The sequence below is a fragment of the Mastomys coucha genome, unplaced genomic scaffold, assembly GCF_008632895.1.
Source record: "Mastomys coucha isolate ucsf_1 unplaced genomic scaffold, UCSF_Mcou_1 pScaffold21, whole genome shotgun sequence".
In the NCBI taxonomy this organism is placed as follows: Eukaryota; Metazoa; Chordata; class Mammalia; order Rodentia; family Muridae; genus Mastomys; species Mastomys coucha.
In genome coordinates this window covers 3128115-3154503 of record NW_022196904.1, presented here as the reverse complement: position 1 = coordinate 3154503, position 26389 = coordinate 3128115, and the positions used below count along the sequence as shown (strand labels likewise).

The 26389-nt window shown below is 44.3% G+C and overlaps 2 protein-coding genes and 1 non-coding gene across 15 annotated transcripts in view; 1 reads left to right on the top strand and 2 right to left on the bottom strand.

Annotated features, from left to right (window-relative positions):
* Window positions 1-4716, bottom strand: part of LOC116101597 (zinc finger protein 28) — a 12079-nt gene extending 7363 nt beyond the window's left edge. For 2 of the 4 annotated variants that reach the window (XM_031385251.1, XM_031385252.1), the window contains exons 1-2: window positions 4160-4715; window positions 3466-3557 (exon numbers count right to left, since the gene is read on the bottom strand). In XM_031385251.1, the coding sequence (XP_031241111.1) occupies window positions 3466-3557; window positions 4160-4367 (300 nt within the window). In that variant the 5' untranslated portion in view covers window positions 4368-4715. Of the gene's footprint in view, window positions 1-3465; window positions 3558-4159 lie in introns of all 4 variants that reach the window. The other 2 variants (XM_031385253.1, XM_031385254.1) reach the window with 2 other exon arrangements.
* A 4605-nt stretch (window positions 4717-9321) lies between these two features.
* Window positions 9322-25025, bottom strand: LOC116101599 (zinc finger protein 471-like). 10 transcript variants are annotated; one of them, XM_031385259.1, is made up of 6 exons: window positions 24881-25025; window positions 22550-22661; window positions 17297-17386; window positions 16028-16154; window positions 13774-13869; window positions 9322-11373 (listed from the first exon to the last, which is right to left on the bottom strand). In XM_031385259.1, the coding sequence occupies exons 3-6, from the start codon at window positions 17327-17329 to the stop codon at window positions 9749-9751; spliced, it is 1881 nt and encodes a 626-aa protein (XP_031241119.1). In that variant the 5' UTR covers window positions 17330-17386; window positions 22550-22661; window positions 24881-25025; the 3' UTR covers window positions 9322-9748. The 10 variants fall into 10 exon arrangements, with proteins under 10 accessions (XP_031241119.1, XP_031241115.1, XP_031241117.1 ...); XM_031385255.1 differs by lacking the exon at window positions 24881-25025 and adding an exon at window positions 24377-24603; XM_031385257.1 differs by lacking the exon at window positions 24881-25025 and adding an exon at window positions 24463-24603.
* On the top strand, window positions 21248-21354 carry LOC116104173. Its single transcript, XR_004123712.1, has one exon. It is a non-coding gene; the product is annotated as a U6 spliceosomal RNA (small nuclear RNA).
* Window positions 25026-26389: the final 1364 nt, after the last annotated feature.

The window sequence follows — 26389 nt, the reverse complement described above, 5'->3', positions numbered from 1 at the left end:
AAAAAAAAAAAAAGAGTGTTGGAGTGAATTCGGGTCCTTGTATCCGCCCAGCAAACACTTTACTGACTGAGCCATCACCCAGCCCCGGTGTTACTAAACCCCTTAGCTGGAGACTGACAAGAGCTGATGCAGTATACCTCACCTGGCAACACTTGGAGAGCTGAGAACTGCTCTGGGAGCCTGAGCAGACCGTGGCACCTAGCCTAAAAGGAACTATTCTTGGCTCTCCGCTCTCAACATCCTGCCTGTTGTAGCATCCTGTTACAAAGAACAGAATTGACTGCCAACAAGAGCAGTCCACACTCGAGCAGACTGCACTAGCTGGATACAGTGGGATGTTCACACAAAAAAAGGAAATGACATGCAATGTGGGGGTGGGGGGTGAGGAGGCTATCTTCAAGGTACTTTGTTTACATACCAAGAATTGTCAAAGAGTAAGTAAAAGATACTCTCTTTCAAAATAGAGAGAGCAAGCAGGAAAGAGCCAGGTGCTCAGCCTCCTGCTGACTTTTTGTACAGGGATATTCATATTCTCACAAGGTCTCCCAGAGGCTTTTTGCAGGGCCTGGTCCTAGAGCCCAGCTTCATGATGCTGAATGAGCAATACTGTGCTTATGTTTTTCCTTCAGATCTTCAGATACTTTTCAGATATGCTTTACCAACCAAACCAAGTCATCTTTATGTTTTTAAAAATCTGTATGTTTTCAGAAATATAAGAGAATGAGAGAAGATGATTGTGATTGCCTGTTTTGGGAGGAATATGAAAAACCACATTGTGTATATAGCAATACTGTTTACATGTTAAGTAGCACCACAACAGAATAATTTTATAGTTTTTAAATAGAATTTAAAAAAGGAGGGCCAGGGTGGGAAATCTTCAGGTTACAAAACTAATCCTAAAACAGTTTTTAAAAAAATCACTTTTTTCAGTGGGCCAATGGGACTAATATGCTCAGTGTCTCTGGCATTTATTACTACCTGCCACCATCAAGGAGAATAGATTTGCATGGCTCCAAGGGAAAGAAAAGCAGTAGGGTGTTTCCTTATAACTGGCAATGTCTACTTTTCTTTTCCTTCTTTTTTTTTTGTTTTTTTTTTGTTTGTTTGTTTTGTTTTGTTTTTTAGAGGCAGGGTTTCTCTGTTTAGCCCTGGCTGTCCTGGAACTCACTGGTCTACAACCAGGCTGGCCTCGGACTCAGAAATCTGCCTGCTCTGCTGGAATTAAAAGCATGCGCCACCACTGCTCAGCTTTCTTTTTCTTCTTGAAACAAAAATCTCACTCAGATGCCTGGCTTATCTCAAACTCCTAGGCTCAAGATCTGCTGGGACTATGTATTGCAGCATCCTGAGTGCCCCCACACCATGCCATCCTTCCTTCCTTTTTCTTTTACATTCATTTTCTCTCCTTCCTCTGTGTGTGTGTGCCTGTGTGTGTGCGCACCCACATATGTGTGTGCGTGTGTGCGCGTGCATGTGTGTGTGTACACATGCACCTGTGCCTCTGTGTGTGTACACATGCACCTGTGCCTCTGTATGTGTGTGTACGCATGTGCCTGTGCATGTGTGCATGTGTGTGTGCGCGTGCGTACATGTGTACATGTGCACCTGTGCCTGTGTGTGTGTTTGTGTGTGTGCACATGCGTGTGTGCATGAGTGCGTGTGTGTGCGTGTGCGTGTGTGTGCGTGTGCATGTGTGTACGTGCGTGTGCATGCATGTGTGCATGTGTACGCGTGTGTGTGCATGAGTGCGTGTGTGTGCATGTGCATGTGTGTGCATGCGTGTGCGTGTAGAGGCCAGAAGCTGCCATCAGATCCCCTAGAGCTACAGGTACAGACAGCTTTCAGCTGCCTGATTTCCGTGTTGAGTTCCAAACTCTGGTCTTCTGATACAGAGTAAGTATTCTTAACCACAGACTTATCTCTCAGACCCAATATTTGAGATTTTAAAGGTTCTGATCATGAAATGTGAAGGCAACTTTCCAGAAACAAAGAGACTGAAAGTGACAGGCAGAAATCAGAGGTATAATGAGGAACCATGTCTCAGACATCTGCTCAGTCCCTTTAGGGATGGGGCTTTTCTTCAAGGACACCTTGGAGAGGTCTGAGCCAAGAGTGGCAAGATCTGACCTGTGATGAACTCTCTGGCATTCAGAAGAGAAAGAAAGGAGCAGAAGCACATATCACAGAAACACAGAGCCATGAGGTCAACAGTAAGAAATAAGGATAATTCTAGCATTCGGAAGACAGAGGCAAGAAGATCTCTGTGAGTTCAAAGCTGTCCACATAGTGAGGCCCTGGTTTGCCAAGACTACATAGTGAGACCCTGACTCAAAATCAACGGAATAAGAGAGAGGGGTCCTGGACCCAAGGTAAGGAATCTGGACTCTTGCACGATGCCTTGACTATCTGTGAATTTTTCTGTTGTAAGCTCCTAGAGACCAAGAAATGTTTTTAAATTTAAAATTAGTTTTAAAAATCTCACTACATTATAGCAAGTGTTTGTAAGTGTATACAAGCACATCTGTGAATGTCAGGGAAAACTTCTCAGGTTCTCTCCCTCCTTCATGAGGCTCCTGGAGATCATACTCAGGTTGTCCAGTTTGGCAGCAAGTAGTTTACTTCTGAGCCATCTCACCAGCCCAGTTAAAAATTGTGGTGTGTGTGTGTGTATGTATGTGTGTATGTGTTGTATATGAGTGTCCAGGTTCCTGTGTCCACGCCATAACTAGCATGCTGAGCTTCTTCTGTTATTGCTTTGAGACAGGTTTTCTCACTGAATTAGAAGTTCACCTTTTTGGCTAAGCCGACTGCTCAGAGAGCTCTATACATGTACCTGCCTCTACTTAGAAATTCCAGTCTACAGGAACATACTTCCCTTCTTACATAGGTATTGGGGATTCAAACTCAGGTCCTTCAAGAGCAAGTAATTTTAGCCAGTGAGCCCTCTCCTCAACCCTCTAAACAAGCCTTACCCTCCTCCACCATGAGCGTCGTAGAAACCAGGTAGAAGGACTGCTGCATTTCTGAACATAAGAATCCTTTGGAAGAAGGATATGGTGGTAACACCTTTAATTCCTGCACTTAAAAGAGGCAGGCAGAGCTCTGTGAGTTCAAGGCCAGCCTAGTCTATAGAGTCTACACAGTGGGTTCCAGGGCAGCCAGGGCTATGTAGATAAGTCTTATCCAAACAAACACACACACACACACACACACACACACACACACACACACACACAAATCCTTCTGAAATAAATAGGACAATGAACGGGATGAATCTTTTCTGCAACCAAGAAAGAACAGTTGGGATGAAAAGGAAAGAGAATCAGTTTGAAGCTATCCCTGTAGCCGATCACCAGAGTAGGAAGGAACAGGTCTCTCAAACTGAAAACTTTTCAGAGAAAATAAACGTCATGAAGTGTTAAAAAGCAAGACTATTTCAGGACGCAGAGAGGAAATGTGACTCACCTGAGACTTGGCTTTAAGTTTAGTCCCTGTAGGGGCAGCTTCCCGTTTGCGGTTTATCTCCTGGAGGAAGTTGGTATCTCTGGAAAGCGGAGCTGGGGGAAAGGAAGGACTAGACACCAAGTCTACACAAGACTACACCCTGCCTGGGCAGAACGGGACAGTTTTTTTAAAAAAGAGATGAAAACCCCTTATTACCCTGTGCAGGAGTAAGGAGAGGGTAGGATGTGGAATGGGGTTGTCTTTTTTTTTTTCTTACTTGCATGAATATATGTGCCTGATGCCCACAAGGTTCAGAAGAGAATGTTATATCCCCTGCAATCGGAGTTAGGGATGGTTGTGAACCACTATGTGGGTGCTAGGAACCAAACCTGGGTCCTCTGCAAGAGGAACAAGAACTCACAACGGCTAAGCCATCTCTTGTCCCACAGGGAGTTTCATTTCTTGAAGCATGGACATGGAGACAAGTCTAAACTAAGTTGACCCTGCAGACGTCAACGTCCCCTCCAGTGCCTCCGCCTGATTTCTCTGACTCGAGTTGAGCTTTCAAGGATTGATTCTTCTGTAACCATCACAACCAAGAGCCCAGAGACACCATCTCCAGCACCAAGGCCTCCAGAACCCTCGGACCTTACCCTTCCTTCACAACCAGAATAGATTCGTCTCTGACTACCCAGCCCTGACACAGGACACTCACCTTTGTGCGCAGGTTCCGAGGTCACAGCTCCTTGCCCGAACTGGGAAGCCAGGCCATTCCTGGAGTGCGGCCTTCCCCGGGCGGGGCGCCCAGGAGCAGCCGTAGTCCCTGCCACCGGACCTCCACCAGGCCTAGCCTTTGTGCAGAGGGCGCCACGACCCAGGAGGGCCGGGGATTCGCACGACCCCACACTCGCCACCCCCCGCATGTCACGCGAGGGGTGCACACTCTCCTTGCCTGGCTGCAGACACCCTTCAAGGCCGCTGCTCAGGGGCACACCCCCGGCAACACCCACGCCCGCCACGCCCAGGCCAGCCACGCCCTCGCCCCGCCCAACCCGGCCCTGAAGGATTGGACCCTCAGGCAGTTAGGCCGGAACGCGCCGGAAGTGGACGTTGCTTGAGCGCAAGGCCCCTGGGAAGTGTAGTCCCCGGCGGAGAAATCCGATAGAGCCAGTGGTTTTTACCAAAGACCAAGTTGGAGAACCGCGGGACCCTGCCGGAAATACAGGTCCCGCGAAATACAAAACAGTTCCTTAGATGCTTCTGGGAGTTGAAGTGGCAATTGGAGTGTGCATGTGCAGCGGTAGGGGTAGTGGCGTGTGGTTTGAGGTTGATTGGAGGAAGGGGAGTTGGGGGATGGTGTGAATTGGGCTAGGGTAATACTGGGCTTTCGACAAGTCCACGATGGTTCTGGTCGCATGTACTTTTCAGTTTGGGATTCAGTTGCTGCCGTTGCAATCTTCACCTCTCCAGCAGACCACCTCAACTTTAGTGCCTAGTGTTCAAAATGCCTCTCTGTATGTACTACCAAGTTCTAGGTCTGCAGGCTTTCCCAGGTTTTCTTCTGGGGTGCTACTTTAAAATGTTTATTCTTGCCTTTAATCCCAGCACTCGGGAGTCAGAGGCAGCCGGATCTCTGAGTTTGAGACCTGATTTGCAGAGCGAGTTCCAGGACAGTCATGGCTACACAGAGAAACGGGCAATGGCGGAGTGCAGTTTATTCTTTGTCGGTTTTCAGTTTCATACATGTATATACGCTGTATCTTGATCATATTCAACACAAATCTCTCCCACCCACCCCCAATACTTCCACATTCATGTCGCGACCCCCAACCCCCACTTTTTTATATAGCCAACTAAATCCAGTTAGTGCCGCCTACCAGTATATGGGTGCGACACCATCCACTTGAGCGTGGGCAATCTACCAGGGGCCACATAACCAAAGAAAAATGACTCCTACTCTCCCAGCTGCCTTCATTTTCTTAAAGCTCCTCAGCTAGGTGTGGAGGGGTAAGCCCTTCCTCTACCCATGGCTATAATATTGATTGGCTCCATCTTGTGCTGGTAATCAGTTTCTATGAGTTCATGAGCACAACAGTCATGACATGCCCAAAACCATTCCGAAACAGCACTCTTTGCCATTCTCAGACTCTTACATTCTTTCTCCTCCGTCTAGTATAATGTTCCCCAACCCTTGAGAAGGTATACATGGTATACATAAATGTCCCGTTTAGGGCTGTGAGCTGCCAGTTTTTGTCATTCAGTTATCATCTGAGAGAGTGTTGTGTGGCCCTGGATGTTCTGGAACTCACTCTGTAGACCAAGCTGGCCTCGAACTCAGAGATCTGCCTGCCTGTGCCTCTGGAAGTGCTGGTTTTAAAGGTGTATATCACCACTGCCGAGCAAGCAGAGTCTTCTTTATATAAAATGTCTGAGACCAAAAGTGTTCTTTTTTTTCTGGGTGGTAAATATGTGCATACAATAATGAAATATTTTAGGAAAGAAACCAAAGTCTAAATATAAAAACCATTTATGCTTCACAAACACCTCATATAACCTGAAGGAACTTTTATACTAAAAAAATTTTAAGCAAAAACAATATTGCAGCCGGGCAGTGGTGGTGCACACACTTGGGAGCCAGAGGCAGGTGGATTTCTGAGTTCAAGGCCAGCCTGGTCTACAGAGTGAGTTCCAGGACAGCCAGGGCTACACAGACAAACCCTGCCTCGGAAAAAAACAAACAAAAAAATATTGCAGCATTGTCACCTGAAAGATTTTCTTTTTTTTTTTTCCCCAAGGGAAAATACTATAAATGTTTAATTGTTGTAGAACTTATATCAAAGTCCTTTACTTTTAAAGTTCTGCCTTCAGGAATGACACCACACTAATGAGTATGTTCCTTGAGGTTACAATGCTCAACAACACAGGAGGTACTGAAGGCTCAAAGGAGAGACAAATATAGGCTTTGATGACCTTGGGAAGAGTGAGGAGAACAAGGGGATGAGTACTTCTATACTGCTCTGTACTGGAAAGGCTCCTCAATTCAGAGCACTGGCACGGGTCTACAGAACAAGTCGGGGAAGTGGTTCCAGTCTCAGCTTTACACCAGAGATTTCCAAATGGCACTGAGGCAGCTCTAAGGCACAGTTCCCATTGCTGAAAGATTTTCTTAAAGGTTGGTTTATTTATTTTATGTAAATGAGTGCTCTATCTGTATGTACATCTGCATGCCAGAAGAAGGCATCAGATCCCAGGACAGATGGTTGTGAGCCACCATATGGTTGCTGGGAATTGAACTGGAGATCTCAGGAAGAGCAGACTGCCCTTGACATCTGAGCCATCCCTCTAGCCCCGGAAAGGTTTGCTTTTATTTTATGTGTATGAGTGTTTTGTCTTCGTGTATTGTGTACATTGAGTGCCTACAGGTCTTGTGGAAAAGAACTTGTAGAGAAGAGCATCCCCTGGAAGTTGGGTTACAGACAGTTGTGAGCTGCTATCTGGGTGCTGGGACCCAAACCCAAGTCCTCTGCAAAAACAGCAAGTGCTCTTCCCCACCGAGCCATCTCCCCAGCCCTGACAATTTGAAAACAAATTTTTAGTTTTCTTATTTTTATTACAACCTATTACATGGGAATAGAATATGCCACTTGTGATGTCATATAAGCATTCGAAAGCTTCAGACTTTGGGGCATTTTAGAGTCTAAACATTCAGGTTAAGGATGCTCAATTTGGCCACTAGAAGACCACCTGGGGTTCATTCAGGAAATGCAAGGCTAGTTCAACATTCAAAAATCAATTTACGTAATTTATCCTGGTTAACAAACTAGACAAAAATCACAGTCAAACTCTGGAGACTTAGAACTGTGGCTCTCAGCCTTCCCCAGTCTGCAGCTCTTCAGTACAGCTCCTCAGCTTTCCCCAGTCTGCAGCTCTTCAGTACAGCTCCTCAGCCTTCCCCAGTCTGCAGCTCTTCAGTACAGTTCCTCACAAGTGGTGCTTTAATTCAGCTCCTCGTGGTGTGTTGCTACTTCATGACTGTCATCTTGCTACTGTTATGAACAGAAATGTAAATATCTGATATGAATAGAAATGTAAATATCAGGGTATCTTCTGATATGCGACCCTTGTGAAAATATCTTTCAACCTCCAAAGGGGTCACAACCCACAGATTGAGAACTGCTGACTTAGAACCTTTGGAACCATTACCACAATTCAAGAGCCAGAGCCCTCTACAGGAGCTAAACTTCTAAAGGCTACCCCAACAGAAGCTGGAGCCAAAAGAACTTGGAGCTTGGGAAGGAATTTGCAAGAGACCTCGAGCTGCATCGGCACCCAAAGCAGGAGCAGGTGAAACACATACCCTGGTCTCTCCCGGACTCTCAGCCTCTAGAATCTGTTGTTGTCTCCCAGTGAACTACCATTACAGGAACCAGCTGGCAAAAGCCTCTGGGAAAAATAATTTGCGGACTTAAACTGCAATATATTATGTAGGGGGTAAAGAGAGAAGGAACTTAGGGTAAACAAGGAAAGGCAGGCATACAGCACAACAGAACCTACCACGAGATGGACTTTACAAAAATCACCCATAGTCCTCTGGAACAACTAGAATGGAAGTTTGGCTCCCCTATTTTCCTATCTCTGCAGTGTGTACTAATCTTGTATGTACTTGTATGTGACCTTTCATTTTGTTTTTATTCAAGGTCTCACTATGTAGCCCTGACTGCCCTAGAACTCTGTATACCTGGCTGATCTCTAACTCAGAGACACACCTTTCTCTACCTCCAGAGTGCTGTGTGTGCCACGAAACCCAGCCACAACCACCCTTTACATTTGTATTCTTATTTATTTATCTGTATGCGCATATTTGTAGGTTTGGTCGCCCGTGTGTGTGTGTGTGTGCGTGCGTGCGTGCGTGTGTGCGTGTGTGCGTATGTGGAGAGCAGAAGTCAGTATTGGGAGTCTATCACCCTCCACCTTATATTTTGAGATAGGATCTCATGGTGAACCTGAAGCTCACTATTTCAGCTAGTCTGGTCTGCCAGAGGGTTGTTAATAAATATAAGAATGTTTCTTTTTTGGCCTAGACTATATATATATACTTGCATTTTTTTTCCAAATAAATTCTAGGTTTTTTGTTCCAGTCTTTAACTTCTAGGCACTTCCTAAAATAGATCCAACATACCAAACCACATTTAATTTCTTTACCAATAAGGAAATATAACTTTAGGATCATTAGAAAGTTTCCATCTTAAACACACTACTCATGCTAATTGTCATCCACCTGAAGACACTTTCAGCTTCTAAATTGTTATCATCACCTAAGCCATATTCCAAGTCCCAGACGCCAGGATTTACAAATAATATTTCTGTCCTAACACATTTTTTAAGCACTCCTATGGGTCAGTGTGCTGAAGTCCTATCTTTTTATGTTCTCTTGATACTTGTTTCATTAAAGTTTCAACTTTCCCAGACTGAAGTATAGGTCAGTCACCCTTGACACTTCCTAGTATCACACCATCCACAAATGGCTCAAGCTGGTGCCAAGAATAAGAACTCAGAAGCATTTGTCATTCCTTTAAATGAACTGCCGAAGATGGACTGGGCACATATGTGACAACGATCACTTTCTACACATGAGATGACCTCCCAGAACTCATGCCTGCTTGTTGTGATTCAACAAAGGAAATCTGTACCTGGACCCAATACGGCATTGTCTCAGGGATACCCCCTCATGTTCCTTTGCCTCTGTATGTGCCTTCTCTGTGTTCTGTGCAGATGTGTCTCCTAATCATTTAAGGGATGTTCTCCATCCAAACTTAATACAGTCAATCATGTTGCTAAGCATTTCACATGCATTAAATAAACATTTTACAATGAGTATTAGAAGAGTTACATAAATATTTATATTTTCAAAAAGGATTTTTCTGACTGTAAAGTAGATGAATAATAAACTTGAAGGAAACAAGACAAATTACAGACATTTGAAAAAGTCCAAGCGGAACAGTTGTATTTTGGATCAGGAGGCTAATGGGAACAAAAATAAATGGAAATACTTAGCAGGTATAGGCACAGGACTTAGTGACATAGAGGGATGCCTGAGATGACTGCATCGAGAACTCACCAATGATGGATAATTTAAGAACATTTGCTGAAGACTTCTCCCCATCCCTTACATTCCTAAGAACTCTTTTACTTGTGTGATCTCTTCCACATAGAGTACAGTGAAGAATCAGATTGGAAGCTAAATTCTCTGATGAATGCTACAGGTTCGTAGGTGGTTAAAGGGTTTGCTGTGGGGGACACGGTTTTACAGTTTCTTTCCAGTGTGACACCTTTGGTGGCAATTAAGGGATGACTTTGTTCTGAATGCCCTTCCACATTTCTCACATACATAGGGCCTCTGACCAGTGTGAAGTCTCTGATGCTGAGCACGGGAAGAGCCATCACCAAATGCCTTTCCACATTCGGTACATTTGTAAGGCTTCTCTCCAGTATGAACCCTCTTATGTCTTATAAGGTAGGCAGTATGCGTGAAGGTTTTGCCACATTCGTTACACTCATAAGGTTTCTCTCCTGTATGGATTTTCTGATGTCTGGCAAGATAGGTACTTCTTTTGAAAAATTTACCACACTGCTTACATTCAAAAGGTTTTTCTCCTGTGTGGTTTCTCTGATGAGTGGTCAGCTGGGAACTCTCTCTAAAGGCCTTCCCACATTCCTTACATTCATAGGGCTTTTCTCCAGTATGAATTCTTGAGTGAACAACAAGGTGTATACTCTGCCGAAAAGCTTTCCCACACTCCTTGCATTTATAAGGTTTCTCTCCAGAGTGTACTCTTTGATGGCCAGTGAGTGACATGCTGTGGCTAAAGGCTTTTCCACAGATATCACACTTGTAAGGTTTTTCACCGGTGTGAATCCTGTGGTGTACAGTCAGGGATGACCCACTGCGGAATGCTTTTCCACACACGTTACACGTGTATGGTTTCTCTCCGGTGTGAATTCTCCTGTGCAGAGTTAGTCCTATGTGAACACTGAAGACTTTCCCACAGTCAGTGCAGTCAAATGGCTTCTCTCCAGTGTGATAATGTCTGAAGTGACGAGTTAGGGACATGTTGTATCTGAAGGCTTGACCACACTCAACACACTGAAAGGGCCGTTTGTCATTGTGACACCTCTGATGTTGAGCAAAGGTAGAACTGTCCCTAAAGGCCTTCCCACATTCCTTACACTTATAGGGTTTCTCCCCAGTGTGAATCCTGTGATGCTGGGACAGGTGGGCAGGCTGCCTGAAGGATTTTGTACACTCCTTACATTTATATGGTTTTTCTCCCGTGTGAATTCTTTGGTGTACAAGAAGGTATGAATTCTGGCTGAAGGCTTTCTTACATTCCTTACACTCAAAGAGTTTCTCGTGGGTGTGTGTTGTGTGATGCTGAGCAAGGTGGTGGCTCTGCTTGAAGGCCTTTCCGCAGACTGTACATTTATATGGTTTTTCACCCGTGTGAATTCTCTGATGAACAGTAACAGATGAGCTGTGGGTGAAGGTTTTCTCACATTCATTACATTTAAAAATGTTCTTCCCTGCCCAGATTTTCTTGTATTTTCGTACCTTGGGGTTTTTGGAGAAGCTTTTCTTATTTGACTTGTGAGTATAAATATTCTCTTCTACACTATCCAGATGGGCAGATTTTAAAGATTTGGTGTGTTTGTAGCCTATTTCTTTAGTGTGAGTTCCTTTATGAGTGACTGTTTCTTTCAAGCTAAATATTTCTTGATTCATAATCTGTCTATCAAAAAGGCCTTTGCATTTCTGCTTTCCTCCGGAAGTGGGAGACTCACAACCAAGACTTGCAATGTTCTCCACTGACACATCATCAAAGGCCAGCTGCCTCAGAGATAATTCTTGTGTCTCCTGTGCAGATTCTCCACCTGAAAAGTGTAAAACAAAGTCTTCTTTATCATGTGCTATTAACAAAAGCAGCACTTCAAGTGAAGCAATTTTAAACGGTTTCATGCATCCCATACAACCGCATCCACATATTTCAACTGGAATGTGCAAGGATGTCCCTGAGAATAAGAGCTTCGTGATCATCTTGACTCTGTTGGATGAAAAACTACACAGGAGACTAGTATGGTACACCTCTGGGTGTGTATGTGAGGTTGTTTCCAAAGCCGTTTACTAGGGACGTGTCACTATCCAGTAAACTAGGAGATTGAAATAAAGGGGAAAGAAGGAGGAAATTCAGTAGCAAGGCAGGCTTCTGTTTGCTTTCTGGCTGCCGTGAGTAAATGGGTTTCTCCCACCATGCTCTTCCTCCGTGCTTCTTCATGGCACCACTCCAAAAGCAATGGGCCAGCTGACCATAGATGTAAACCTCTGAAACCATGGGCCAGAAACAAAAGGTCTTCCTCTCTTAAGTTGTGCTAGAAATAAATATGGTACCAGGTAAGAGATACAGAACATGGGGAAATGACAAACTAAACTAAGAATAAGATGAGGTCCTAGAAGTCATTTGTAATGATAATGCTAACTTGGCCAGAATACAAATTAAATTCACTTCTGTAATGTCTCCTACCTTTAAAAATATTTATTTACTCATTCAATATGAGTGGGTGATTTGTCTACATGTATGTCTATGTACCATGCATATACCTGGTGCCTACAGAGGCCAGAAGAGTCTCCTGGAACTGGAGTAACAGACAGTTGGGAGTACCACGTGGGCGCAGGGAATGGAACCCGAGTCTTACCCACCGAGGCAACTTTCCTGCCTCCTGTTTCCTACTTTTAACTAACTAGGATATATTGTTAAGTTCACTTAGTTTAGTTACCAATATATTTATATTAATATATTTATATATATTTATATTATATTTATTTATAATATATTTATATTAATATAGTAATATATTTAATTACTACTGCTTCTTGGAACTCCCTAGAGATTCCCAGCACCCACCCACACCACACAATGCTTTATGACTTCCCTTGGGATTTAAAGGCAAGTGCGTGAATATAATTTCATAAGCAGAAAATAGCACTCTAAGTAAACCCTTTATGTGTTTGTGTCTCAGTACACCAAACTCTTTCTCACATAACTCAGGCCTCGTAGTAAGGGTTGTTTTGTTTTGTTTTTTCCTTTTCATTCATTCTCCCACTTTCAACAACATATGAAAAGCATCACTTTTCTGGCCAGTTAATAGGGGTTCTGGAGGCTAGAGAGATGGCTCAATTGTCTGCTCTTCAAGAGGTCCTGAGTTCAATTCCCAGCAACCACATGGTAGCTCACAACCAGGTGTACATACAGATAGAGCGAGCACTTGTAAACATAAAATAAATGAATGAACCTTAAGAAAAGATTACTTTAAAAAAGTATGGAGTTTTGTTGTTATCTGATGGCTAGGTACAGGCGTCTCAGTAAAGGACTATGGAGCTGAGAGTAGCTTGTGAGCACGTCTGTAGGGGATCGCCTTGACTGTCTGAATTGATGTGGGAAGATCCAGCCTAAATAGAGGCCACACCATTCTCAGCTTTGGGGCCCTGGACTGCGTTGCAGGCTATTTGATCACATTGGGAACTCCAAGATTGTGAACTGGGAAAACCTTGTTGTAGTGTGGCTCAGGTCTAGCACATACCTTTGATCCAAGAGTTAAAGTCAACCCCAGGTCAAAAGGAGGAGCAAGTAACCAGCCAACAGGGAGTGAACATAAGTAAACAGAAAGGAGGGACATTGAGGAGAAGGGTAACTTTTAAGGCAGCATGGAGAAGGAGAAAGAGGCTTTTTCATTCGGGGGCATCAGTGACTAGGAAGGTCAGCCAGGTGTGGTTTCTCTGCCTCTCTGAGCTAGCAGACTGTCACCCCAGCATCCAGTTTGAGTCTTCATTGGTAAAACAACAGGACTGTATATGAGTAGAGAAAGCTAGCTTCAAAGCAGGCAAGCATGCTTCCACCCTCTCTGCTCTGTGACCAGCTGCTTCAATGTCTTGCTGATATGAATTCCCCACAATGATGGACTACAATGTGGAACTACAGCTAAAATAAACACTGTCCCGTTAAAGCTGCTTTTGTCAGGGAGCTTCATCATGGCAACGGATGTGGAACTAGGACATCCTCCTTGGTACAAAGTGACTTACTACAGAGACAAGAGGAAAGCAGAAGGGACGAGCAGGGAGTAGAAGGGAATCCATGCCACGCCAGGAACCTTCAGTGCACACCCAGGATCCTAAGGCTGAGGAAGAGTTCCTGGGCAGCCTCAGCCCAGGTAAGGACCTCTGAAGATGGCAGAGCCATCCCCCTAGGAAAGTTTCCAATCTGCTTCTTGAATTCTTACCTTGTACCGTGCTTCTTGTCACCTGACCCTTTGCCTCCCAAGGCTCCTTCCCATGCTCCAATAAGGAGATTAGAGATGGTTTGGAAATGCAAGCTCCTGCATTAAAAAAAAAAAAAAAAAAAAAAAAAAAAAAAAAAAAAAAAAAAAAAAAGACACAAAAATAGGCCATGTTTTGGTTGTTTGGATTCCTAACACAGCTCCTTAAATCTGATGCAAATACAAAATAAAAGATCAAACACATTTGAAGGATAGACTGCATAAAACTCTGGACTAGTCTGGTGGCAGCTGTCAACAGTCAACCCTACAGCAATTATACTGTTTCTTATAGAGTGGAGGCAGGGCAAGAACCTAGCTTGGTGTTTTTAAAGGGCCATCACAGTAATAAATGAGATTTTTTTTTTTTTTAAATAGCCTGCTAGGAGATAGGTGTAAAGAAATGTCTCAGTGCTTGGGAGAACATGCTGTTCTTGAAGAACCAGAGTCAATTCACAGCCCCCATAATTAGCAGCTCCACAACACCTGCAACTGCAGCCCCAGGGGATTTAAGACCCTGTTGTGCGTGCAACTGCACTCAATGTACATACCTCCATATAGTCACACATACATTTTTGTTCCATTTTTTGGATCAGGGTTTCTCTGTGTAGCCCTGGCTGTCCTGGAACTCACTCTGTAGACCAGCCTCTGCCTCCCAAGTGCTGGGATTAAACACATGTGCCACCACTACCTGGCAGCATATACATGTCTTTTTAAAAGATTTATTTATTTATGTATATGAGTACACCGCAGCTGTCTTCACACACACCATAAGAGAGGGATTCAGATCCTATTACAGATGGTTGTGAGCCACCATGTGGTTGCTGGGAATTGAACTCAGGACCTTTGGAAGAGCAGCCAGTGCTTTTTTAACTGCTGAGCCATTTCTCCAGCCCACATATTTTTTAAATGTATTTTTAAAAATACAAATCTTCTTTTTAAGATTAAAATAAATAAAATTTTAAAGGCTATTAGAGACATTTTGGAGTTTGAGTCAAATGAACTACCTGTCTAAAACAGAACAAAGCATAGTAGCTTGTGATTATAATCCTAGCACTTGGAACCCTGTATCAAAACAAACAACACTCTTCAGAGGACAATGATAGGATCCAGAGCCTCTGTAGCTTTTACTCTCAGTATATTTCCCAGGCTTAGAAGGGTCCACATTAGTATCTATAAGAGCAAGCATCTGAGATATTTTAAGACATTGGGTTTCACTTATTTATAATAAATTAATAAAAAGATACATATTTGGGAGTCAGTGAGATGGGTCAGAAAGTAAAGCCATTTGCTACCAAGCCTGAAGACTTCAGCTGATCTCAGTTCTGTAAGTCATAATACAATTTGTACATGACATACAGGTGCCCTACATACACACACTAATAAAAATCAATGTAATAAAAAATTTAGAATACATATATTTGAAAAGTGATTGTCTATAATTTTAGTAACTAGGCCATATTCTTCCCTAGCCCTGTAACTTCCTACTGGTTTTGAGACCAGTGGCCAGACGCCTCACCTTAGTACCACAAACCTCTAGTTTCCACATATAGAACACTCTAACTGTCCTAAGAGCAGGACCACTCAACACATACACAAACACACACGCACACACACACGATCGAGTAAAAAGCCCCAAGCTCTGAACTTGAAATCTCACCAATCTCCACCCTGGAAATCTCTGCCACAACCACCCCTACTCCCCACCCCCACCCCCATTCCTCCAAGAAACGCTACACAATGCCTGCCTCCCCTAAATCCCCTGCTGCTTCTCACCCAAGCAAAGGCAGCCACCCTCTTGTGTCTCTTCCAACAAATCTCTTGTGTGAGATTTGCTGTGCTATGTAACCTTTTGGTATTCTTTTCGTCCTGACTGCCAGGATACAGGTTTCCCTTGGAGAAATCTCCCTGCATCCCGTCCCCCATCCCCAGAGCTGTTAAAACTTTGGGGAAACCTTTCCCCTCAGAGGTTACATTGATGAGAACAGCAGAACTGTAATATAAAGGCGACACAGAACAGAGGGGCTGTCACAGTTCCTGCCATGCCTACGGTTCCAATTGCCTAAAGATAAAACCACCAGTATCTAATATATGTCAAACTCACAGACTGCATATGAAGTTTTCATCTAACCCCGACACAATCAACACAGCCTTGATAATAAAAGGGTGAAAGGTGCCTAAGAGCCGATCTGGATTATCCACAGGGAGAAGGATTGCTCACCCACTGAAACCAAGTTCCGATAGTTCTCCAGCACCACGGTCCTGTACAAACTCCTCTGAGCAGGATTCAGCCACTCCCATTCCTCCTGAGAAAAGTCTACCACAACATCTTTAAATGTCACTGCTTCCTGAAATGACACAAATACACTTGCAAATTTTTGTTATGTTTTTACTCTTTTGTTTGGGGGAGAGGGAAGAGTTCCCCTTGGGCGTCGGTTGCTAAACGAGAGAAGACACAAGGGACTACATCTTGCATCACTGCCCTTATTAGAAATGTCTGGAAAGTTCAAATATGCAGATAGAAAACAAACTAGTAGTTGGCTGGGAGTGGGACGGAGATTAAGTATAAGTGAGAAGGTGTGTGAGAAGGTGTTTCTTTCCAGGAGTTTAAAGCAAGCTTGGCGAACATGTTGGGCCACCTCCTACCATTTCAAAACAAAAAGAAAAAGAGTAAAATGACTCATGATAAGTGACAGAATATTAAAAAAACAAACAAACAAAACATTCCTTTTCCTCCCACACTCTCAAAACATCCATGATCTCTGATGATCAAAATATATAGGATCCACCTACCTGCAATCAGCCAGCTCTACTGTGGGCAGCAGGTGGAAGACCTCTAATCTAATCCAGTCCTGACCCACATTCCCCAAACAGTGTCAGACATCACAGGCTGAGAGTTGAATGTCACAAGACTTCCTCAAATTCAGATGCCAATTTAAGCTCCATGTTATGAGAGACTTGGACTAAAATCTATGTGGAGAGATAGATACATGGGAGTGGCTTCTCATATCCATCTAACCAGGAACCCGACTCACACTCATACAGACATACCTCTGTTTGGTGTAAGAAGGAGACAAGTCGTCTGACAAGGCATGGTGGTACACACCTTGAGTCCTTCTACACGGGAGCAGGAGGTGGGAGGGTTGCTACAGGTTTGAAGCCAGCTGGGCTCCATAGTCAGACTCTGTCTCTCATCTAAGTACTCATCAGGCCCAACTTCCAGGATCCAATGATGCACATTCAAGATGGTTTGACCATGAACTAGTAAGACTACATCATGAAAGAGTGTATACGAAGCATGAAGACAAAGGGGTTCTGAGTGGGCCCTACACCTTATCATAGTTACTAGGCAGGTAAGGTTAAGGATAATGGCCTGTAGGAGAAGGGATGACCAAGCCCTAGAACAGATTATTGATCAGAACTCCCCAAGTAGCATTACTTAATGCTAATCAAGACCCCTTCTCATGGAAAGTAACAGATATAAACTAACCTGTAGCATGGCTTTCATTAGTTCAACTGTCATGTCTTGTCTCCTACTGGTTTCTCTCTTGGAGAACAACTGTATCCTGGGAAGTCCAGCCTAGGAGAAGAGAGAGTAGTTGAAAGCCAAGGTCTTCATCGTTCCCCCAGCATTACCAGTGTAAATGGTTCCTTGTCTTTCTTTCCTCCCAGGTTTAGCTGGCTGAGAGCAGGCATGATGCTTCAACTTCACTGTCAATGTGACTGGATCTAAAATCACCTACGACATCAATCTGGGAGTCAGATCTGTGTGATGCTCACCCATTATCAAAGAAGCTTCCTCTCGCAAGAGATGGGACTAACACAAAGACAAGCTCCTAGACAGTGTACACAGAGCAAAAGATCTTGGAACACTCAGTCCTAAATGGGATGTCTTCCTCCAACCCATTCTCTCAGGGTTTAGGTGCCAGCAGGGATGGAGGACACCGAGAAAAGAGTGTATTCTGGACACAATAGCACTGATGCTCGCATGAACTCACAGACACTGTGGCAGCATGCACAGAACCTGCATGAACCCAAGCCAAAGGGGGTCCCAGTGCTGAGAGTGGAAGTAGACATGAGCCCCCGTCCCTAATGCAGAAGCTATCTCCAATTGTCAACCTCTACCAAACGGAGTCTCACCGGGGACACAAACTATGCTCAATGGCAGGCTGCAAGGCAGTAGATGGCCAACACAAAATGAACTCATGTAAAGGTTTTTTAAGACTCATAATGTTTTGCTTTGTCTGGGCATCTTCTATACCTTACTGATCGGTTGTCTGTCTTTCATTGTGGTTTCTGATTTTGTGTTTTTCTGGGGTTTGTTTGTATGTGCGTCTGTGTGTATGTGTTTCTCATACCTTTTCTTTGCTTTTTTTCCTGTTTTGTTTTATTTTGGTGTATCGGTTTTAAGAGAGAAAGAGAAGGCATGAAGTTGGGTGGGAAAGGAGGAACAATGATCAGAATATACTTATGAAAAAAATCACTTCAAATAAACAAACTACAAAATCTCGCAGGACACATAATGCTTGCCATGTCCATGAAGGTTTTTCCAGTGAGATTTAAAAAAAGAAGCAGATTCACCCTGAGGGTAGCGCCATCCCATGGGCTGAGATCTCACGTTAATTTCAAACAAACAAACAAACAAACAAAAAAAACAAAATGCAAAAAAAAAACCAACAACAACAAATGACAAAAGAGCAAGTCAGCTATCAGTTCATGGCTCTCTGTTTCTAGCCTTCAAAGGCAATGTGACCAGTCTCCTCACACCTTGTTTGTCACTGTGGCTTCTGTGCCATGACAGATTGTATTCAAGCTGTCTTGTTTTTTTTTTTTTTTTTTTTTTTTTTTTTTTTTTGGCCAGAAATTTTTGTCAGAACAAAGCAAATCACTCATTTACTTCCATACGATGGAAGTCGTACATTGTTATCCCTAAGGCCCCTTCCTGTTATCTGGTCTGACTGTAGATTTAAAAGTCCTACAAAATAGTTATTTCTTCCTTCCACTTTCTAGGCAAAGGTGAAATTGTTCCCTGTGGAGGTACCTGATCTATGATTTAGCATGGTCAGTCTGAAATCCCACTCCTAATGCCACCAGACCCAAGGGTTTCTATCTTGTGGTAGTTTTATTACGATTGGCCCATACGGAATGGTACTGTTAGGAGGTGTGGGCTTGCTGAAAAAAGTGTGTCACTGTGGGAATGGGGAGGCCTCCTCCTATGCCCTGGCTCCACCCCTTGTGGAAGAAAGCTTCCTCCTAACTGCCTGAGGATGCCGGTCTCTCCTGGTTGCCTTCAGATCAAGATACAGAACTCTCAGCTCCTCCTCCAGCACTGTGTGTGCCTGGATGCTGCCATGCTTCCCACCATGATGATAATGGACTGCACCTCTGAACCTATTAGCCAGCCCCAATTAAATGTTGTCCTTTGTAAGAGTTGCCTTGGCCATGGTGTCTCTTCATAGCAATGGAAACCCTAACTAAGACACTATCTTTCTCTACCCCAAACCCCAGGGCCTTCACTTTCTTCTCACTCTGGAACAAGAGAACTTTGGGAACCAGTCCCTCCACTGTGTCACATCTGTCCTTAGCTCACCCATTGCTCCTCCTTTCTGACAGAGTTTAGACGGCTCAGCCCAGCTACTGCAGCTTCTTGAACGCTTAGATCTAGGATTCTTAACCTGAGCAACACTCAGTTGCAAATAGCCAAACAAAGAGAATCTAATGCTGGGGCCAGAGAGATGGCTCAGCAGTTAAAAGCACCCGCTGCCCTTGAAGACCTAGTTTAGATCCCAGCAACTACATGGCAAATCACCACCATCTGTAATTCCACTTTCAGGGGAACCAGTGTCTTATTCTGGTCCCCAAGGAATACAACGTGGTACACAGATAAACATTCATGCAAAACACTCATACTCATAAAAAGTAAATAAATCTTAAAAAGGAAAAAAATCTAATGCTAATGCATTATCATAGTGAACACCTGCAATTCCAAATATTGGAAGTCTGAGGCAGGGTAAGTCCCAGGAGGGCAAGAATAGCCAGTGAAACTCTGAATGAATGAATAAATAGGTAAATAAATAAATAATAACAGGAAAAGAGAGGAAAGCGAAACTCTCCCAGAGCCACAGAGATAGCTCAGCGGGATAAAGGTTACCTGAGGATCTGAGTTTGATCCCTAGGACTCACATGGTGGAAGGAGAGAAACAACTCCTAAAAGTTGCCCTCTAACTTACACACACACACACACACACACACACACACACGCCACACACACACCCCATGCTGATGCGCCCCACAACAAAACTAACAGACAAAAATTTAATTCAAAATGTAATGGTATTTTTATGTTTGAAAAATCTAATTCTATTAACCTTCAACGTAGTCCTTCCATGCACCAAAGGCTATGATGATAGCCTAAAAAGCGAAAATACACACATGCTACCTAATCTCAAGCAACACACAATCACAAGCACCAAAAGAAGACGCATCACAGATACACACACTGTGGTCGCAGAAAGGCCAGGGGTACACACACATCTTCACAGACACCCCAATCTCATTCTCTCTCTCCACCCACACCAAGCTCACAGCCTCTCATCTGCTTCTCTCACATGCACAGACTCTACAACTTTAACAGCCCTACATTCCTAAAGCCTTCCAAATATGACACTATGTGTCATGCAATTTGGTCTTATACACAACTGTTCATCTTTCTCTCCCATTCCCACCCATATGAATGTGATGTTTTCTGGGCACAGAGGTATGCTACTATAACCCTGACATTTTGAAGGCAGCAGTAGTACCTTAGGGTTTTCTTCTGTGAAGAGACACTAAGACTCAAGTAAAAGCATTTTGTTGGGGCTGGCTTACAGTGTCAGAGGTTTAGTCCATCATTATCATGTTGAGAAGCATGGTAGCATGCAAATAGACATGGTGCTGGAGCTGAGAGTTCTTCTACGTTTTTATCCACAGGCAGCAGAATAAGACTGTGTGTCACAAAGGCAGTAGTTTGAGCATAGAAGACCTCAAAGGTCACACCTCCACAGTAACAAACTTCCTTCAATTAGGCCACACCTATTTTAACAAGGCCACACCTTCTAAGAGTGCCACTCCCTACAGCCAAGCATTCAAATACATGAATCTGTGAAGGTCATTCCTATTCAAACCGACACAGACAAGGAGGTAATGAGTTTGAAGGAGGATAAGCTGGGATATTGAAGAGTCCCAATCCAGCCTGGACTACCAAGTAAAACTTTATATATGGGAATATAACCTAATGCTTTCACTATGGAAATCAGAATAAAATTTCTCAGAAAAAGAAAAATAAACCTACACCACTCCAAGGCATTCCCCTAGGGGCTTTATAGCTATCCCAGGCACATATATACATTCAGAGATACATGAGCTTAACAGTGAAAAATGGTGCTCATCAAAAATGAATGGAGTGCTTGTTTCGGCAGCACATATACTAAAATTGGAACGATACAGAGAAGATTAGCATGGCCCTTGCGCAAGGATGACACACAAATTCGTGAAGTGTTCCATATTTTTAATCTCTTTATACATATACTTCTCCCAAACTGTACTCTGTAATTGAATGTTTTGATTATGAATATTCATTTGAAAGTAGACACTTTCACATATACCAGATGCAATGATTATTTAATTGGAACCTTTCCCATCTTCTTATTTTGTCCCCTACAATGGAGATGGAACCTTGACCTGAGAGGGCTGGGTGAGTGTTGTACCACACTGCACATACCTGCAGCTCCTTACTGTTGGTGGGACTTAGAGAGGGACAGGGACTGGTGCGGTGATTCTTACCAATACCAGCAATGTATGAATTCTTAAATAATTTCTTTCATAAAAATACATAGTTTGAAGTTTAAAAAAAATGAATGGAGAAAGAAAATATGGTATGTATACACAATGGAATTTGGGGCAGGAGCTGTAAAGAGCACTATTGGGAGAGGGAAAAGGACTAACAAGAAGGAGGTGGGAGACTTAGAAAAAGAATAAGGGAAGAGGACCAATACGAATAAAATATATATGATATGAAAGTGCCATAATAGAACCTATTATTTCATAAGCTATTTTAAAAACAAAAAAAAAATTAATCCAAAATCAATAACAAAAGAAAGGAAAACCACAGCGGCCTTTCACAGACTCACAATGGTAGCTTTCAGAGATAACATTAGTTGCTTATAAATTACAGCTTGTTTCTCACACACACACACATACACACACACACATCCTAGTAACTTACATTCCAGTTAGTTTCTTACACAAACAAAACACACACTGATATTTCTCATTGCCGTCAGTCAAATGTGCACACAGTCACACAGACCAGGCACAGGCATGCTCCAGTCTTACAGTGTTCACCTTTCTCATGCACACCAACATAGTCTTTCACAGCCCAGTTTCTTGCTTACAACACACACACATACACAAGTATGTACCATGACCTTTCTCATTCAGCCTCTCCAAGGAGCTTCATGCATTTGCTGATATTTGATATATTAGTATATCTGGTTCTCACTGCATGAGCTTTTTCTGAGGAGACATAGAACAAACCCAGTTTACCAGGGGTACCAGTGACAGACCAAGGTAATAACCCCACAAAGATCCAACGTGATGAAACAACAGGTTTACTGGGCTTTTTCTTTTAAACAGAGTATGGGTAAAGAGTTACTTATAGGAACATGGGTAACCCCAAAACTGCTGTATTACCCCAAAGTCTCACCCTATCATAGATGACATCTTCATGAATTCTGCATCGGAGTTGCCATCTCAGTTAACCCTTCACTTCCTATATCCTCTAACATCTCCGGAGAGGCACTGTGACTATGGCACTCCTGTAAGAGAAAGCATTCCACTGAGGTCCTGCTTACAGTTTCAGAGGTTTAGTTCATTATCATCAGGGTGGGAGCATAGTGGCACACTGACAGACATAGTTCTGGGGAAGGAGCTGAGAGCTCTACATCTAGAGCCACGGGCAGCAGGAAGAAAGAGCCACTGGGCCTGGTTTGGGCTTTCGAATCCCCAAAGCCCATCCCTAGTGACACACTTCCTCCAATAAAGCCACACCTACTCCAACAAGGCCACACCTTCTAATTCTTCTCAAGTAGTACCCAGATGACTAAGCATTCAAATATATGAGCCTATGGGGGCCATTCCTATTCAAACCACCACATTTCACTCCCTGGCCCCCAGAAGGTTTGTAGTCATATCATAATGCAAAAATGCATTCGGTCCAACTTCCAAGGCCTTCATAGTCTATCCCAGTCTCAACACTAAAGTCCAAAGTCCAAGTCTCTTCTGAGACTCATGCAATCTCTTAACTGTAACCCCTGTAAGGTCAAAATTAAAAAGCAGGTCACACACTCCCAATATATAATGCCAAAGGACATACATTATTTCCAAAAGTGGGGCTAGAGAAATGACTCAGAGGCTAGGAGAACTTGGTGTTCCTCTAGAGGACTGGGGTTCAGTTACCAGCACCCACATGGCAGCTTACAAGTGCCTGTAACTCCAGTTGCACCAGACATGCATTTGGTGTACATATTTGTGCATGCAGGCAAAATACCCATACAAGCAAAATAAATAAACCTTTAAAAACAAAACACATCCCAAAAAGGGAGAAAAAAGGAGCACAATAAGGAAATCAATTCTGAACCAAAGAAAGACCGAAAACAAGCAGGGCAAACTCTAAATTCTGCATCTCCAAGTCATTTGGATCTCCGAATCCTTTCAGGTTTGTTGACTGCCGAGTAGTTCTCTCTCTTGGACTGGTTCCACACTCAGGCTACAGCTATCCCTTGACTCTAGTATCTCCAACATCTTCAAGTCTCCAACACAATCCTGTCTTCACCTTCCCAGCTTCATTCAACAGCCTCTCAGGATTTCTATGCAGAGATACCCCTGTTAGAAAGCTCTTTGAATCCTTTCCTTTTGAGTATCCATGGACACTTCATTACATAAGCATGGCTGTGTAAATCATTTATCTGAGTGTGGGTTGCACACGCCAGTCGTCACAGCACTTGGAAGGCTGAGTTAAGAAGATCAGGGTTTCAAAGTCATCATCCTCCACTTACATAAAGAGTTTGAGGACTGCCTGGGGTCCATGACACTGTCTCAAAACATCAACAAAAGGACTGGCCTCTGGTGATCAACTTCCGCCCCTCTCCTCTCCTGGATGGGGTTTCGGACTGATCCTCTAATCCCATTTAACGTCTGCGATGATCAGCCCCGACCATGAAACTTCCTTGAGTCTGTCAGCCATCAATCAGGAGCAGTCAACAAGGTATTTATTACTTTGGAGATTCCAAGCATTTCAGTGCTGTCATGCAGATCACCGGAAGACAGACCTACCACCACACGTTTCACAGTCCTCTCACACTCACAGCACTTATCTCTCTCAGACTCTGTCTCCCTCTCTCACACCGAAAACTCACAGCCCAGTTCGTTTCTCACACGCGCCAGCCTGGCACACCCAAGCACAGACTTAGATCCGGACACCCAGTCATCTGTGCCCTCGTGCCCCCTAGATTCCACGCAACCGCCTGCCTACCTCCAGACAGAAAACACAGGGACCATGAGGATCTCCCCTGGCCGCAGCACTCGGGCTCCCACTCCTTAACAAGCGCCTCAACTCACCCGCCAGCTGCCTTACCCAGACGGCTGTCAACTGAGGAACGCTGGGAGGGAATCATACAAGCTACTTGTGCGCAAGCGCAGCCTCTGCCAGCGACAATCCAAGAGCCTAATCTGAGAAAGGCGGGGCTTAAAGGGGCGTGTACTCAGCGAAGTCTGCGAGGAGAAGCGGGTCTTACGGAGAACAGTTTCTTACTCTGAGGGTGAAGGCAAGAAGAGCAAGGGTCTCTGAAGGAAGCAGAGGGGCTGGGCTTAGTAAGGAAGGTTCCAAGAAGAAACTCTAGTAAAGGGCGGGGCTTGGTGGAGAAGGGGCGGGTTCTCAGCGGAGTCCCTGAGAGGGCGGTGCTAAGTGGAGAAGGGGCGGGAGCTTATCAGTGTTAGGTGAGGGGCGGGGTTATCAAGTAGAGCTGGTTCTCTGCACCGTTTGAGGTGAAGGCAGGGCTTGGAGGAGGGGCCGGTTCTCAGAAAAATCCGAGGTGAGGGCGGGGCTTAGCAAGAAGGTTGGTCTTGGCCTCCGGAGGTGAGGGCGGAGCTTGAAGGAGAAGGGGCGGGTTCTCAGCGTCTCGTGTGCTGGCGGCGCAGGGCGGTGAAGGGGTGGGTTCTCAGCAATCTGAAGTAAGGGGCGGGGCTGAGCAAGTAGGGCGGTTCTCCGCACAGTCTGAGTGAGGGCGGGGCTTGGGGAAGGGCCTGGCTCTCAGCAGAATCTAGAGGGCGGGGCTTACTGGAGAAGGGGCTGGCCCTCAGCAGAATCTAGAGGGCGGGGCTTACTGGAGAAGGGGCTGGCCCTCAGCAGCATCTAGAGGGCGGGGCTTACTGGAGAAGGGGCTGGCCCTCAGCAGAATCTAGAGGGCGGGGATTGAGGCGAAAGAGCCGGTTCTCCGTGTAGAGCGTGGAGAGCCAGGCGCTAAGCCGAAAAGCGGACTGTTCACAGCGTTACGAGTTGAGGGGCAGGGCTTAGCAAGTAGGGAGGATCTCCCAGCAGTCCGAGGTGAGGGCGGGGCTTGAAGAAGGGGCGGGTTCTCAGAGGAGTCAGAGGAAAAGGGCAGGGTTTGAGGAGAAGGGCATCATTTAAAGCTGTTCTATTTCAGCAGGTTGCCCAAGGGATGAGAGCTGTGACGGTGTGTAGCTGAGTGCGTGATTATGCAGAAGGGTGGTTGCCCGGGGTTCCTAGCCGTGTCGGTTAGGGCGACTCTTGCGCCAGCTCTTCTTTAGGCTTCCCATCCTTTCGTGAGGCTTCCCTCACACTACTCATGTGTGAGCCTCTTTGATGTCACTGTCCGTTATTTAACCAAGCTCAATCTTTATTGTTAGTTTTTGAGACTATGATTTTTTAGAGAGGGAGATTTGAGGTAGTTAGCCCAGACTAACCTCCGAAATGGGTAAGTAGCCAAGGATACTTTGAACTCTTGATCTTTCTGCATCCATCTTCCGAATTAATATTAAAGGTGTGAGCCCCCACAACGCCAGGCTTGGAAGTTTGATCTTTGCGGGCTAAGCTTTGCTGTAACAAGAGCAGCCATTATCCTACATCTGATTGTCTCCTCGCTCCCACTCATGTTGATCACCTCCGGGAACAGCAAACCAGCATATGTTTTTACCTACAAAATGGGAATGTCATTTAATAATGTTGGAAGCAGAGAATACGACAACGTCATAGGAACCAAAATATAAGACTCAGATTTTTTTCTGCCTTTTGCCAAATTAGAAATTAACCCTGCTTTGAAGGACCAAGAAATCAATAGTTGTATTAAAAGCTGAAACAAATAAGACGAGGCCACTTGGATGAAAAGAGAAAAAAAAAAAAAAAAACAAACAAACACAATTCCCTGGCTTCTTAGATCTTAATTTCCACAGATAAAGACAGACCTGACAAATGGGGGGGGGGGCTGCAAAGAAATATAAAGTAGGGTGTATCATACACTTCCTAATT

Bases quoted from the DNA above. Each gene is read 5' to 3' on its own strand.
- LOC116101599 (XM_031385259.1), bottom strand. From the start codon at position 17,329: ATGACAGTTGAACTAATGAAAGCCATGCTACAG. The intron at 13,870-16,027 runs GTGAGCAATCCT...TTTTTAATGCAG, and splicing joins TCGGAACTTGGTTTCAGTGG to GAGCTTGCATTTCCAAACCA. The intron at 11,374-13,773 runs GTAAGAATTCAA...TACACTTTTCAG, and splicing joins GACAAGAAGCACGGTACAAG to GTGGAGAATCTGCACAGGAG.